Source organism: Hyaena hyaena, unplaced genomic scaffold, assembly GCF_003009895.1.
Source record: "Hyaena hyaena isolate Hyena2069 unplaced genomic scaffold, ASM300989v1 scaffold_611, whole genome shotgun sequence".
Classification (NCBI taxonomy): Eukaryota; Metazoa; Chordata; class Mammalia; order Carnivora; family Hyaenidae; genus Hyaena; species Hyaena hyaena.
This window is the reverse complement of record NW_024081242.1, coordinates 1111466-1128414: the sequence shown is the minus strand read 5'-3', so window position 1 is coordinate 1128414 and position 16949 is coordinate 1111466. Positions and strand designations below refer to the sequence as shown.

General features: G+C 43.1%; 1 protein-coding gene across 1 annotated transcript in view; it reads left to right on the top strand.

The window, feature by feature from the left end:
- The first annotated feature begins 4061 nt into the window (after nucleotides 1-4061).
- PDK3 (pyruvate dehydrogenase kinase 3) overlaps nucleotides 4062-16949 on the top strand; it is a 66827-nt gene continuing 53939 nt past the window's right edge. The window contains exon 1 of the mRNA XM_039257243.1: nucleotides 4062-4346. Within this exon, the coding sequence (XP_039113174.1) occupies nucleotides 4241-4346 (106 nt within the window). The 5' untranslated portion in view covers nucleotides 4062-4240. The remainder of the gene's footprint in view (nucleotides 4347-16949) is intronic.

The window sequence follows — 16949 nt, the reverse complement described above, 5'->3', positions numbered from 1 at the left end:
AGCACTCTCCACAATAGCTAAAACATGGAAAGAGCCTAAGTGTCCATCAACGGACAAATGGATCAAGAAGATGTGGTTCATCTATACAATGGAATACTACATGGCAAGGAGAAAGAATGAACTCTGGCCATGTGTAGCAACATGGATGGACCTTGAGGGTGTTATGCTGAGCGAAATAAGTCAGGCAGAGAAGCTGACATAAGTCAGCTACCATATGTTTGCACGTATAGGAGGATTAGGAGGAACTTAACAGAGGACCATGGGGGAGAAGAAGGGCGGAAATGGTGGGGGAAAGGGAGAGAGGCAAACCATGAGAGACTCTTGAATGCTGAGAAACAAACTGAGGACTGATGGATTTGGAGGGAGGGGGGAGATGGGCATGGAGGAGGGCACTTGTGGGGATGAGCACTGGGTGTTATATGGAAACCAACTTGACAATAAACTATTAAAAAATTTAAAAAGATCCTAGTTTTAAGATAAAATGAGTTCTGAGAATATAATGTATAACACAATGACCGTAGTTAATACTGTATTATATAATTGGCTTTATTTTTTTCCATTTCAGATTTATAGCAAAATTGAGAAGATAGTACACAAAGTTCCCATACGCTTTACGCTCCATTTCCCTACTGTTAATATCTTCCATTATATGGTACGTTCATTACAATTCATGAACAAACGTTGATATATTATTATTGAACACATTTGGTCTCAATTTATCTTTTATTCATAATTCTTTAGTTTTTATTTAATTTCCTTTTATCTGCTGCAGAATCCCATCCAGGATAGCACATTATAATTAGTTGTTGCGTCTCCTTAGGCTCCTGTTGATCATCACAGTTTCTCAGATTTTCCTTGTTTTTAATGACCTTGATAATTTTGAGGAGTGTTGGTCAGGTATTTGTAAGAGTGAAGTTGTTTTAGAACCTAATCTTTGGGGGCACCTGGGGCTCAGTCGGTTAAGTGTCCAACTTCGGCTCAGGTCATGATCTCACCGTTCATGGGCTCGAGCCCTGCGTCAGGCTCTGTACTGACAGCTAGCTCAGAGCCTGGAGCCTGTTTCAGATTCTGTACCTCCCCCTCTCTCTGACCCTCCCCTGATCACACTGTCTTTCTCTCTCTCTCTCTCTCTCTCTCTCTCTCAGAAATAAATTTAAAACCCATTTAAAAAATTAAAAAAAAAGAACCTAATCTTTGAAGTGAGATCTTATCACTTCTGGCCATCCTCTGTTTGTTAGAAGTGAGTACCAAATCTAGCCCACACTCAAATGAGGGAGAATTAAACTCCATCTCTTGGGGGAAGGAATATCAAAGAATTTGTGGCCATATCTTTAAAACCCCTGAAGCTTGTTAAACCATAGACTGCTAGGCCCCACCCCCAGAGTTTATCATTCAGTAGGTCTGGGGTGGGGTCCAAGAGTTTGTATTTCTAACAAGTTCCCAGGTGATCTGCTGGTCCAGGGATCTTACTTTGACAGCCACTGGGAGCAGGCCCAGGCAAACCTTGGTATGTGCAAGGAATTGAAAAAAGTTCCACAAGATCTATTCATTTCTTTCAAGATACTTTTCTTATTAATATAACCATCACTGAAATCAACTCACTGGTTTACCTTCTGGATTTTGCCAGTTAACATGAAGCTATTAGCTTGAAACCTGTATTGTTGTATAAAAGTGGTAAAACAGTATCTTGTGTTTGTATTAGATATCATTTGTTTCATTTGATTATCACAAATGCCAGAGAGAGAGAAATCAGGTGTCTCCATCTGGCATAAGAAGTAAGTAGGACAGAGAAAGGCTAAGTGACTTGTCTCACGCCACACAGCCAGTTAATGATAGCACCACGATTAGGACTGGGTCCTTTGAGCCCTGGACCAGCACAGTTGATATTACACCATACTCTTTCATATTGTGTCCAGCTTCTAGGATTTTGCCACCTTTTGGAGAAGCATTAATAAAACTAGTCACATGACAAGTGAAGTCATCAAATCAGCAGAATACGGAGATTTTGTTCACTGGGAAAGGAAGGAGTGAAACAAGTGATTTGCAAGCTCAGAAAGGTCAGCTGCAATCTGCTGCTGCTTAAGGTGGGAAAACCTTCCTGTTTACTGGCCACCACTACTGGCACCAAGTCGACTCTGCCTCTGGGTAGCACCTGCGAAAGTCCCTGGAAGAATCAGAGGCCACAGGTCTTCTTTTTGTCTGCCCATGTACACCGAAAGGATTGCTTAGCTCTGCTGGCAAAGTTCCCAGCTGACGAGGTTGTTAGTACGGCTCTTTGAGGCTTTGTTTGGAATGGAAAAGACGTGGTAGCCAACATACCATACCACTCCAAGGTGACCAAGATGTATATGAAAATCTAGATATGGGAAGACCACTGGATGCCCTTGAGTACATGTATTACTTTTCTTTAAATTCAGAACAAAGATGCAGCTAGTAAGCAAAGAATTGGGTGCTTAAATAACCAATGAAGTCACAAAAGTTAAATAGCTACACACCAATAATTTTATTCGATGAGAAAAGCAGTCTAATTAGATAAAAAGTGGTCTCCAGATACATTTTTACCTTTCCTTAGGGCATATTCTACCTTTCCTTTTACTCCATGTTTACACGTTTCCAAAAATAAAGCAAGTTTTAGGGGCGCCTGGGTGGCTTAGTCGGGTAAGCGTCCGACTTTCGCTTGGGTCATGATCTCGCGGTTCATGGGTTCGAGCCCCGCGTCGGGCTCTGTGCTGACTGCCAGCTCAGAGCCTGGAGCCTGTTTCAGTCTGTGACTCCCTCTCAGAGCCTGGAGCCTGTTTCAGTCTGTGACTCCCTCTCTCTGACCGTCCCCTGCTCACGCTGTCTCTCTCTCTCCTAGAAATAAATAAAACATTAAAAAAAAAAATAAAGCAAGTTTTAGTGAAAATGATTAAAGTAAGCAGTACTTCATAATCCACATCAGGAAATAATGATTTCATATACTGAGCCCCAAGTTCAAGTTGACTGGTATGCAGAGAAAAAATACCCAACACTAGTGTAAGCATAGATTCTTGTCCAAACGTAGTGGTACTAGTGGTGGTGAAGCATGAGAGTCAAGGAGCTGTCCTATGGTGGTGGTGGTGGGTGAGGGGGTGTGAAAGATAATGCCAATGACCTTAAATTTGATCCTTTCCAGTGGTAGTGGTGGTGAAAGTATGAAACAGCTAGTGACCTTGCAATTAATCCTGCCCATTGGTGTGAGGGGGTATATGGGGGAGGGGGAGGCACAAAACCAAGTGCCAGTGATCTTAAAATTGATACTGTCCAAAGGTGGTGGTGATGGCATGAAACAGTGACTTAATTAATCTAATCCAAAGGCGTTGGCTACAGGTGGGAAGGTGTGTGTGTGTTGGGGGGAGGGGGGTGTTGGTGGGAACGAGGAGTGGCAGGCCAGGAAACAGAGTCGGTAACCTAACATTCTTGTCCAAAGGTGTTTGAACTAGTGAGATCCGGAAGGGTGGGGAGGTGGAGGTGGAGGGGTGCTGTGGGCCACGAAACAGTCAGTGACATTACAATTAAGCCTGTCCAATGATGGGTGGGGGAGGACACGAAAGAACCAGTGAGTTTAATCTGCTTAAAGGTGGTGGTGGGGTGGAAAGCATGTAACAGCCAGTATAGTTAAGTGGTAAACAGAACATGAAAATCAAAGTGTCAAGCTGCAACGAGAATTCTGAAGTGCAGTCGCCAGCCCATCCAGGGAAGGCCCTCCCGGAAGAGGTCCCTGCGATTGTGACGGGCCTGGAACGAGGCGTAGGATTGGATTCTGGGCGTGGGCTCCGGGCCTCCGCGCAGTCCTCAGGCACCTTCGCTACCTTTCGGTAGCGGAGGACTTAGCTGGAGGCGGGGCTCAGCCCCAGGAGCTGGGGTGGGAGGTGCGGGCTTCTGGCTGAACTCTAGCAAAAGAAAGCGAGGGCGGCCACGGCGAATCAGCGGCCGGCGCGTGCGGCCGCGCGCCCCTCGTGCCCCCCGCGCCCTTCGTGCGCCGCGTACGTGCGGCGGCTGACTCCGCCCCCGTGGGCGGGCCCTAGGGAAGCCGCGGGCGGCCGGCCTCGGCCCGGGAGCTGCTGCTGCTGCTGCTGCGGCGGCTGCACTCGCGGCGCCGAGGCCGAGGTGGGGGCCGGGGTGAGCGCTCGGCGGACGTGCTCGATCCGCGCAGCTCGGCTGCACTGGCTCCTGCGGCTGCCTAGGCGTCTCGGCTGGTCGGTGCACGGCCTCGGCGAGGATGCGGCTGTTCTCCTGGCTGCTGAAGCAGCCGGTGCCTAAGCAGATCGAGCGCTACTCGCGTTTCTCGCCTTCCCCGCTCTCCATCAAGCAGTTCCTGGACTTCGGTGAGTGCGGGGCCGCGGGCCCCCACAGTCGCCACGTTCCCCGCAGCCCCCCCCCACCCCCCGGACACGGGGCCGCTGCCTTCCAGGCCCGCCGCCGCCGCGGGTCTCCCCAGCCTCGGGGCAAAGTCCGTGGGAACCGCGGGCGGGGCTCCGGGATGCCCGGGCTCTCTCCCAGGGACTCGGATTTCGGGGCTCCGAGGGGCAGGGCCTGGCACTCACGCACCGGCCAGGGCTTTACCTGGAAAGCCAGAAAACCGCGTCCGAGGACCCTTATCGGGCGGGACGCCCCAGACCTGCTTCCGTAGCTTCAAATCTACTTGACACAGACCTCACTGCCCTTAAAACTTGCTAGCGGAATGTGGGTGGCTTTTTAATGTTTTTATTTGTAGATTTTCGTTGTTGGGGAAGAGCTGTTGAGAAACACCTTGAGGTCGAATGCATTATGCAATGGTATTTGGTTCCTTTTTTGCCCCAAGGTGCTCCTGTGTGCCTGGAGCGGCAGGACTCGAACTGTTGTCTTTTTCGTGTTAGGTTAAAGCAGTTAAGAGGCCTGGACTGCGAACGCCTTAGATGCTGGGGAGGAGAGGACGCGTGGGCTCCTAGCGTCAGAGCAGGGTCTGATACACCCCCGATCTCGTGCCAGCACCTTTCATTGCGCCTCTCCTTATGTGTCCCACCACCTTGTCCCTCCCCCCCCCCCCCAAGTCCTTTGGGCTGGTGAGCAGTTTACAGGCTGGAGGAGGGAGCGCAGAAGCCCCGGCCTTCCCCCTGCCCCAGAGGCCTAGCTGAGATGGGAGTAGATGCCACCACCTTTTGCTAACCGGATCGTGTTTCCCAGGAGTGGTGCCTTTTCAGCTCCGGAGCGAATACTTGAATCGCTGGAGGTGAGGGAGCTGGTTGTGAGACACCCGACAGTAAAACCAAAGTGCGCACCTGGGTATCCGAATGGAGGTCAGCATCTTTGAAGGGGAATAAAATGGAGCAGCAAACATGTCCTGCGCTATCAAGGGAAAATAATGAGATGTCTGTTCATTTAATGAATTTTATGTCAATGTAAAGGGGTCGTTTCAGGTGGGAATAAAAACTACAAGTGCAGAGGAGGTAGAACATACTGAGAGGACCTGGCAGGCAAAATGCAGTTTTGTCTGTGTACTTTAAAAAGTTGGGAAAGGAAGAGAGGAATAGATTAAAGTTGAGGCCAGGTTGAGTTTTAAGAACCCACTTTGCCAGAGAGTGAAGAGGAAAGTCAAAGTTCAGTGAGATGTTGACCTTTGCATTTTCAGCATCGCCCCTAAAAGCTTTTCAGTAGTTAGCTATCTCTGGCCACTTGAGAGAATTTTAGAGGTTTGAAGCAGCCCCAGACTTCAGGATTTAGAAAGAAGATGTCACCATTGCTATAAATGGCATGTTTCCCATCTCTACTTTATGGTTTAGAGATGACTCCAAAGGTGTCAGCCTCATCAGCGGTGAAGCGGGCTAAGTTAACTCACAGTAATCGCTAATTTCTCCCTTCCACCCTCAAAGTTAAAATGATAGGTGTGATAGCCTGGCAAAATTTTAGTTGACTTATTCCTATAGCAGCTAGTATCTACCCATGTTAATAGGCGTCTTGGCAAGAATGTTACTTGAGAAGGAAGACCACAGTCGAGGATAGTATTATGATGGAAAACCCCTGGGACCAGTATCTGGGAATAAAGGTTCTAAATTTTCTCTGCCACTAACTCAGGAGTATGGCCTTGGCGAAATGAACCTCCCTAGGGTTTGTTTTCCTCATTAATAAGACGTGTGGATTGTATCAGGTAATCTCTCAAACACAACTCCCGAAATATGTGATTGTAGTTTCAAAGGAAAAGCGATAAGCTTTTCAAAAGAAAATGATCAAATCTCTTGATAGATATTTCCCATAAAAGGCTTCTGACCTATTTTGGGAGAGGTGGAGGGATACACTAATCTAGGATAATGGAAGAAGCCTAATAATTGAAGTCTTTTCCGTATAAGGAAGCTCACAGAAGAGCTATACATAATTGTAGTGGAATTTGCTAGAAACTACAAGCCTAGTTTGTAATATCCAGAGACAGGTGGCAGGCAGCCTATGTTTAATGACAACAACCAGAAGAAGATTGGCCATCTCGACTTCTACTTTTCTTTCAGTTCTTCTAGCTCTTGCTAGTTCTATTTTGGCAAATAATGTAGGAGTTTGAGAATTTAGAATGGATGTGGGCATATTTTTAAGGTGAGAAGGAAGAAGAGTAAAGAGGCTTTATGCCCCTTTATGATTGGTGAAAACTGCGAATGAAGGCTGCCTGAGATACTTAAAGGACCAGCTGGAGAGCAGCAAAGGACTACATGAAACCAGCCAGGTGGGGACTGTGGCAGACGCCCAGGTATGTGCTGGCTCCTGGAGGGGCAGTTGATGGGCACTGGTACAGTATATTTTAAAGGACCTGAGGCTCGGGATGCCTGAGTGGCTCAGTCCAGAAGTGTGCAACTCTTGATCTCGGGGTCACGAGTTCAAGCCATGCTTTAAGTGTAGAGATTACTTAAAAATTAAATCTTAAAAAAAAAATTGGGGCACCTGGGTGGCTCAGTCGGTTAAGCATTGACTCTTGATTTTGGCTCAGGTCTTAATCTCACAGTTCATGAGTTTGAGCCCCTGGATGGGCTCTCGCTGACAGCGCCGAGCCTGCTTGGGATTCTCTCTCACACCCTTTCTCTTCCCCTCCTCTGCATGCACCCTCTCTCTCTCTCAAAATATAAAATAAAAAATAATTGAGGCTCAAACAGAGTAGATACATGGACCATGTTGACCTCCAGGCCACCACTTTGTGACTTTTATGATTTTTTTCCCCTGGCTATTTTACAAACAGGACATAAATTATTGAGTAATCAGACAGGGACAAAAGAAAGGATATACACATTCTTCTGTGCTTCAGTATTTGTGGTAACCATGTTAACAAATTGTAGTTTTTATGGCTACCGAAATATCTTTATTTATTTACTTATCTATTTTAGCATGAGCGGGGGAGAGGGGCAGAGGGAGAGAGAGAATTTTAAGCGGGCTCCATCCTCGGGGTGGAGCCTGACATGGAACTCGATACCACAACCCTGGGTCCATGATCTGAGCTGAAACCAAGAGTTATACACTCAACAGACTGAGCCATTCAGGTGCCCCAAAGTAGGGTTGTTATATTAATGTATTCACACTAGTAAAATATGGAGATTATCTTGTTGAAGAGTGAGGATTAAAACTGGTTGTTACTTCATAAGCAGTGATTTTATTTTTATTTATTTATTTTTTTAATGTTTATTTTTGAGAGTGAGAGAGCATAAATGCCTGAGGGGGCAGATGGAGAGGAAGACACAGAATCTGAAGCAGGCTCCAGGCTCTGAGCTGTCAGCATAGAGCCGGACATGGGGCTTGAACTTTTAAGAGCTGTGATAATCATGACGTGAACTGAAGTTGGACATCCAACTTACTGAGCCACCCAGGTGCCCCAGTGATTTTATTTTAAAGGAACGTTTCTTGGGGCACCTGGGTGTCTCAATCAAGGATCCGACTTTGGCTCTGGTCATGATCTCACGGTTTGTGGGTTTGAACCCCGCGTCGGGCTCTGTGCTGACAGCCAGCTCAGAGCCTGGATCCTGCTTCAGATTCTGTGTCTCCCTCTCTATCTGACCCTCCCCTGCTCACACTGTCTCTCTCTCTCTCAGAAATAAAACATTAAAAAAAATTTAAAACAAAACAACAAAAAAAACAAAGGAAGGTTTCTCATTCTCAAAAAATAAATAAAGGAAGGTTTCTCATTCTCGACACTTGTGACGTTTTGACAGGTCCTTGTTGGGGGTGTGTCTTGTGGGCTATTGGAAGTTTATTAAAGCAGTGTCACTGGCCTCTACCCACTAGATGCCGTTAGCCACTGGACATCACCAGTTGTGACAACCACATGTCTCCAGACAGCGTCATGCCCTCAAGGGGGGCAAAATCACCCTTTGTGGAGGGAGGACCGCTGGTATAAAGCCGTGGGTTTCATGCCTGGGTCCCAAACCTCAAACTCCTAATGTAAATGACGTGGGGGGGCGGGGGTGTAGGGCACTGGTATTTTTAGAAGATTCCCGGCTTGTCCTTAAGCATACCCAGCATTGAGAACCACTAATTAGATGACCTTCCGATGTAGAGTACTGTTGCCCTTTGATATGTGTGCCATTTTTTCTATGCCCTTTAAAATAATGAGTTTCTTGAACTCAGTCTTTACCTGAAATACAGCCTTCCACGCAGTTAGCCAGTGTAGCAGGCGTAGCATTTTAAATGGATGATTAGGTTGTAGTGGCAATAGTGCATTCTCAAGGGTGGGATTTTTTTTTTTTAATGATATTTTCTCTTTGTCTGAGATTGGAGTTACATGGTTTCATATTTAAAAAATGCTCTGGCGCCTGGGTGGCTCACTCAGATAGGTGTCCGACTTCAGCCTGAGTCATGATCTCGCCGAGCCCCAGGTCGGGCTCATGTGCTGACTGCCTGGAGCCTGCTTCGGACTCTGTGTCTCCCTCTCTCTCTGTTGTTCCCCCACTTACACTCTGTCTCTTTCTCTCAAAAATAAATAAACACTTTTTTAAAAAGTGCAAAAGGACGTAGACAGAAATGTCACCTTCCTATTTTGGCCCACTAGCCTCCCCGGTTTTTGCATAAATGGAAACTTCTTATAATTCTGTCCGTACTTTGCTTTTTAAACTTTATACCTTAAGAGTTTTCCAAATCTTTATCTACAGTACTTCCTATTCCTTTTTTAGGGCTTCTGAGGGTTTGTTTATATAAGTCTTCTAGAATTCCCTAGCCAACTCCCTCTTTATGGCTAATAGGTCTTTCCAAACTTTGCTGCGACAACCAGTGCTACGATGTCGAGTGTTCAGTGCCAAGTAGGAGTGTTTATAGAGGACATACCCCTAAACATGCGGTTGCTGCATCAGAGCGCATGTGCATTTGAAATGTTCGTAAATGTTGTCAAATTGCTTCCCAGAGAGATTGTCTGTTTATCTTCTCACTAGAAGTTTCTGGAGGTACCCATTTTCCTCTGCTTTTACCGAATTGTCAAACTTTTGTTAAGTGAAAAGTGATACCTAGTGAGAATTTTTTCTCCTTGAGTAAACAATTTTGTATTTTAGTTTTTTATTATGGAAAGTTTTGAGTGTAGACAGAAGTAGCAAGAATCGGATATTGAACACCTGGGCTCATTGTATTGCTAATCACATGCTGTTTATCTATAGATCTTGGGTGTATGTATGGTCTGTTAGATTTTCTTATCAGTGCTATGCTTGTTTCAGAAAAAAACCTTTTTGTTTGTATATTAAAACCAATTTATCTCTCGAACGATCTGTCCTTTAAAGATTTGGTAGAACCCCCCTGTGAAACCTTTTAAAGCTAGTGTGTTTGGGGACTTGCTCTTTGTGCATTCTGTGCTATTGATCTGTATAGATTTTCTTCCAGAGTCCATTTTATATTTCTTTAGAAAATTGTCCTCGTCATTGAGGTTCTAAGTCAATTTGCATCGCTGAGATAGTAGTGTCTTAACAGTCTTAATTTTCTTGGTGGCTGTTCGTCTATTTTATATTCTCCCCCTCCCCTTTTTGATGAGATTACATGGTAGTTTATGATTGGATTTCTTTATTAGTTTTATGACTTTTGTTTTCTAATTCATTAATGTCCACTTTGACTTTGTTAATGCCCTTCTGATCTCCTCAGTATCTTTGGGTTTATTTTGTTAGGCTTTTTTCTTTTTGAGTTGGACATTTGGTTTCTTTTCTCTTTGGCTTTTTATTTTAGTACTTAAGACCACAGTTACTCCACCGAGCCCTGCTTTGGCAGCTGACATGTACAGTATTTGATCCTGTTTCCTCCCCGCTCTTCTGCATCTTCAGATTTTTGTTCTTCTGTGAACGAAGAGTTGTTAGAGTTTTAAGATTTTCAGTGCAGGTGCATCCTGTATTTTCATTTTCTTTATAGTTTTGTTGCATTGTGATCAGAGAATGTTATCTGAATTATCTTTAATTTATTGATGTTTGCTTTGTAGCCCAGCATCTGATCATGTCTTGTGAATGTTCCTTGGGCAACAAAGAGATGACGTTCTCTTCTTAGGTTACAGAGTTTGATATTCCAGATCTACCATATTATGTTATTTAAATTTCCTATGCTTTACTTTTTTTTTTTTTTATCTACTTGATCCATCATGACCTAAAAGAAGTTCAAGTCTCCTAATACAATTTTGTTTCTCTATATCTCTCTCATAGTATTTCCTTTATACCTATTTGCTGCTTAGACCTTCTTAACTGTCACACCCGCCTTGTGAGACGGACCCTTTAGCAACACAGGGTGCTGCCCTTTTACTAGTTTAGTGCTTTTAAGCTTGGACTCAACCTTATTTGACATTGAGTTACAGATCCCTGTTTTCCTCTTGTTTACATTTTCTGGTAGAGCATTGCTATTTAAATTTTCAGTCCTTTATTTTCAGTCTGAAATATGGTATAAAGTTGGGTTTTGTGAATCGAACTTTTTCTTTTATGTGGTTAAGTTTCACCAATACATATATTTGTTGATATGAAAGATCTGTCATCTGTAATGATAAACATCTGTAATTTTCTCTTTCTATTTTTAATACCTTAATTTTTCTACTGTATTATATGTCTCATTTGCTGTTTTATTATAGTTCTTTTAACAGTGAGGTTTGAAATTTTGGTTCCTGTGATTATCTGAAGCCTTCTGCCCAGTAAGGTCATCACTAGCCATTTGAGCCTAGTTAGCCCTTGAAATGTGGCTAGTGTGGCAGAGAAACTGAATTGATTTCAGCTTCAATTGAAAGCTGATATTTGATGCAGTTAATTGGAAAACTTCTAGCTATGTTTAAAATAAATTGGATCTGTGAATCTACCTTAACTGCAAATTTAATGAAATCGAATTATAGGTCGCTTATTTCTGATAGATATTTAGATTTTGAGTTGAGCTGTGCTAAAAGTATAAGGTACAGTAGATTTCAAAGACTTAAGGTAAACAATGGCAAAATATCTCAATATATTTTATATTGATTTCATGTAGACATAGTATTTTGGATATGTTGATTAAATAAACTATCACAACTTTCACCTGTTTCTTTTTGAGTTAATATGGCTGGTAGGGCATTTAAAAAATATGCACGTGGCTCACATTATGTTTCTATTGGTCAGTGAGGCTTCAGATAGTATATATTAATTCCTGAGCAAGAGTAATAGAAGTATCACATTTTAATGTTCAGAATAAACGTTTATTGATTTTCGTTCTCGATATAACTTTTACAGGTTTTTTTCCTTCTGAACCTGTAACTCTTGGGATTTAAGGACTAATTTATTGTCTCTGAAGGGCAGTTCATGCTCATAGTGCTTCTTTGTTATATTTGCAAAAGTGTGGGTTCTACCATTAAGTAGTTGTTGGGAATTAAAGCTTCTCTTGTGATCTAAGGAAAGGAGAACTCAGACTGTGAAGACATACGTTAAAGACAGAACCTTTTGAATCTTGAACGTGCTCGTAGGAAATGATTCACATTTTCTTCTGGACCTGCTTTTCATCTTCCCGTCTCACTCTGGCCACTTCTGTTTCCTTCATTCATCACTTGGATCCCCTCCCTACAGACTTACTTCCCCTTTGTTTTATTTTCCAGTTCCTTTGTGCTTGTCTTTTGCACAGCTACACTGGTATTAAGGGTATTTGCTCTTGGCTCTTCTTATTTTATTTTATTCAAAACCGTCTCTTCCCAGAGGGTAGTGCTCCCTCCTTCCTTGGGAGCTCTCTGCTCGCCGTACAGTGGGCACGCTCTACTTGGTGGTTACTGGCTCCGTATAAAGGTTATTAAACATCCTGTGACTTTAGTCACTTAGTATATAAGTTTAAACTTCCATAGGGGCGCTTGGGTGGCTCAGTCCGTTAAGCCTCCTACTCTTGATTTTGGCTCAGGTCATGCCTCACAGTTGGTGAGTTCGAGCCCCATGTTGGGCTCTGTGCTGACAGTGTATAGCCTGCTTGGGATTCTCTCTGCCCCTCCCCCTCTTGCTCTGTCTCAAATAAATAAACATTAAAAAATTAAAAACCTTCCATAATGTCCCCACACTTAAATATAGCATCTCCCAAATCCACCAGAAAGCAGGTTGTCTGACAGCCCTGCCTGATTTTCTTTTTTTTTTTTAAATATTTTATTTTATTTTATTTTATTTTTTACAAATAGTTTATTGTCGAATTGGTTTCCATATAACACACAGTGCTCATCCCCACGAGTGCCCTCCTTCATGCCCATCTCCCCCCTCCCCCCCACATCCATCAGTCCTCAGTTTGTTCTCAGCATTCAAGAGTCTCTCATGGTTTGCCTCTCTCCCTTTCCCCCACCATTTCTCCCCTTCTTCTCCCCCATGGTCCTCAGTTAAGTTCCTCCTAATCCTCCTATATGTGCAAACATATGATATTTGTCCTTCTCTGCCTGACTTATTTCGCTCAGCATAACACCCTCAAGGTCCATCCATGTTGCTACACGTGGCCAGATTTCGTTGTTTCTCATTGCCATGTAGTATTCCATGGTATAGATAAACCACATCTTCTTGATCCATTCATCTGTTGATGGACACTTAGGCTCTTTCCATGTTTTAGCTATTGTTGAGAGGGCTGCTATGAACATTGGGGTCCATGTGCTCCTATGCATCAGCATTTCTGTATCCCTTGGGTAAATTCCTAGCAGTGCTATTGCTGGGTCATAGGGGAGTTCTATTGTTAGTTTCCTGAGGAACCTCCACACTGTTTTCCAGAGGGGCTGCACCAGTTTGCATTCCCACCAGCAGTGTAGGAGGGTGCCCGTTTCTCCACATCCTCGCCAGCATCTAGAATTCTCTGATTTGCTCATTTTAGCCACTCTGACTGAGCCCTGCATGATTTTCACAGAAAAGATGCCTACCACAATCACACTGCTTCTTTGAACTTAAGAGCTTTTAGTTGTTAGAAGGCACCGGCCAGTTTCATTATTTTTATTGTTCTTGAGGTTTCAGGGCCCAGCCACTTTCTGTTTTCCTTCAGAAAGTATTTTAAGATTCCACTGCCCACTGAAAAGTTGACTTTGGTTTCAAATGACTGCTCTTCGAAAAGTCTTGGTTTTTTAAGTCCTTTTGCTCTTTGAAGCCTGATTACCACTGGAGAGAACGGCGGTTTTGTTTACAGAGGAAATGAAAAGATTTTTTTTTTTTAATTATCATGTTAGGTAAAAGGAAAAACAATTGCATTCTGTTTCCGAGTGCATTTATTTTGTACCCATATGTACATGTACATGATACACCTTTTTCTCTAAGCAGGAAGGTTTTTCTTCTGTGAAGAGTTGACAAGAATTAGACTAACCTGTTTGGAGACAGAAGCCAACTATTCAGAATTAAAGAGGAAGAGAACGATTTCAGTCAGGGTAAAGATTTCTAACTTGGCTTCATGCATCTTGATCAGTATTTCACTTTAAAGACAGAATTGGCTCTTTGGGGCCTTAATGATCAGATAACATTGGATTTCAACATAATCTGGTTTATCAGGCTCTGGGCACTAAAATTGTGGCTATGGCTTCATTGTCTTTGCAGTTTTGTGTGGGAGTCTTTTTAGTTTAGAAGGGGACGCGGCCATGCTTGCTGACCTATTGGTGGGTGGTTTCCTCCTACTAAGCTTTAGGAAATTCATGCTATTGGCAAGATTGGGGAAACTTTGGATTTGTTACTGGATGGAATGAGAAAATATCCCTGCCTTTCCTTTACCTTTGAATTGTATGGGCATTACATTATTTGACTTCCGTGGTAAGCTGAAGTCAGAGTTGGGCAAATGCTTTTTGTTTTTGGAATACATATCTGAAGATATGTCAAACTATATAGCCTGAGGGCCAGTCCCCTGTTTTATTTTTTAATTGATAGACTTTATTCTTTTTTAAAATTTTCTTTTTTAACATTTATTTATTACTGAGAAACAGAGAGAGATAAAGCATAGCAGGGGAGGGGCAGAGAGAAAGGGAGACACAGAATCTGGAGCAGGCTCCAGGCTCTGAGCTGTCGGCACAGAGCCCCACTCAGGATTCGAACCCACAAACCGCGAGATCATGACCTGAGGTGAAGTTGGATGCTCAACCGACTGAGCGACCCAGGTGCCCCAGTAGACTTTATATTTAAGAGTAATTTTAGGGGGCGCCTGGGTGGCTTAGTCGGTTAAGCGTCCGACTTTTGCTTAGGTCATGATCTCGAGGTTCGTGGGTTCGAGCCCCGCTTCGGGCTTTGTGCTGACTGCCAGCTCAGAGCCTGGAGCCTATTTCAGAGTCTGTGTCTCCCTCTCTCTCTGACCCTCCCCTGCTCACGCTGTCTCTCTCTCTCTCTCTCTCTCTCTCTCCCCTAGAAATAAATAAAAATATTAAAAAAAAAAAAGAGTAATTTTAGGCTCACTGCAAAATTGAGCAGAAAGTACAGGGAGCTCCCATGTACAGACCCTCCTCAATTATACCCCCCACCATCAACATCCTGCACCAGTGTGGGACATTTGTTACAACTGATGAACCAACATTAGCCCATCACACACTACTTAGTTCATGTTAGGGTTCTGCTCTTGGTGTTGTGCACTTCATGGGTTCTAACAATACCTGTTTTTGTAAATAAAGTTTTATTAGAACATGCCCGTGTATTACATATTGTCTGTGGCTTCTGTCCCTCCACAAAAGCAAAGTTCATCATTTGGCCCACAGAGCCACAAAGGTTTACCGTCTGGCTCTTGACAGAACATTTTTGACCTCTATCTAGTTTAAGCTAATGATACCCTGTTAAAGGAGCTTTTACCGTGATTGCTCTTAATTTGGATTTAAATGCTGAAGATCTGTTTCTCCCAAATGCCAGTGAAAGCAAATACTGTATTGGTTCTGGAGTGTAACGGGGAGTTGGCTAAGACCTTTCCAGGTAATCTGTGATTTACCTATATGGTACGTGCCCCTGAGGGAGTGACCACGTGAAAGGCAAAGTGTAAAGTGTTCCAATTTCTCCACAGCCCTGCCACAGTGAGGCTTTATGATTTTAATTATATAATAGGCAACATAGAAGCTAAATGTTTTCCGTTTTTTCCCCTGTGTGGGTTTATTTTCTGCATTTTGTTGTGTGTAAAAAGCCCTTGACCATTTACTAACTGCAATCTGGAGTTTTAATCATTTGCATGAATTCTTGTATCTGTTTGGGAGCGTAGCCTGTTGTACTGTGTAACTATCATTGCCCACCATGTTCCCTTTTTTGGTAAAGTAATGACCAAAGTATGCAATTAAAGGCATTTGGAAAGACTATCACCTATAATTCTTCCATCCATATTTTTGTGATAGCTTTCCAGCTTTTGCCCATATGTTTGGATATGTTAATGCTGAATGTTGGTTTCGTTTTTGTTTAGTGCACGGTCTGAGTTTTTATATACTCAGTTATTTACAGTGCTTTTATCATGATCAGATTTATCACCTGTAGCATTTTGCAAATTGTTACTAAACCCTTCTGGAATTTTTGCCATTTCTGATGGGACTTTTGTAGCTAACTCAGTTTTGCTGTGTTCTGTTGTCTTGTTGCATAGCAACAGTTATTAAGACCTTCAAATATTTCTTTTTGTTTCTGTTTTTATCACATGCTATGTTCACAGAGTAGTTTATATTTTGTGGATTCTATTCGGTAGGAAAGCTTTTCTGATTTTAACGAAATAGCGTATGTTAACCTTTGCCTCATAATTTATGGTTGAAATTTGGTAAGGACGGTTCTTTATTTATTTCCATTTTTTTAAAGAAATTCTTACTGGTTTTGCCCACTTATTCTTTTTGATAAATTAGTTAACTTATAGGAAAATGTGCTGAAGGGAGTGTGGGTGGCTTACCAGACCTTAACTGAAACTCAAGTGGCAGCATTCAGCTAGCTCATTTCACTTTTATGGTGTTTTGGGGGGGGGGGATCAGTTTACCTCCATACTTTCCCTGGGGGCAGAGCCTGGTTTGATTGAGGCCCCTGATGGTAGCTTTCATATCCCTCAAGGAGAACCCTATTCCTGGTCAGTGTCTCGTCTTTTCCCAGATTATACTTTCTGCCATAAGGAATGGCACAAAAATTATAGCAAACTATTACATTTACAGAGGTCCATATTTATATTGCCTCTGATTGAATAGTTAGGGTTCTAACTCACTGGTAGCTTATTTCCCTAAGCATCATGCAGGCAGTCACTATTTTATTTTCACTCTTAGATGTGGTATGTGACTCCACTCAGACCATTTGAGTTGTACCAATGTTGCTTGCTTTCTTAATAGGGCATGGACATAAGTGTATAACAGTTTCACTGTTGGGAATAAATTACTAAATATCTCTAACATTTTCCTGGAGCGGGAAGTTAAATATTTCCCAATGTCTTCTTGGCCAAAAAACAGTAGGGCCCTTTGAGATGTGTAACATAGCTTTCTTTTCCCAGCAAATTGTTATGTTTTCACAGCCCAGAGCATATTCTGGTTTTATCTGAATCTCTCCTTGGACCTGTCTTAGTAGAATATAGTGTTTCCTTAAACTTGGTAGCAGGTATTC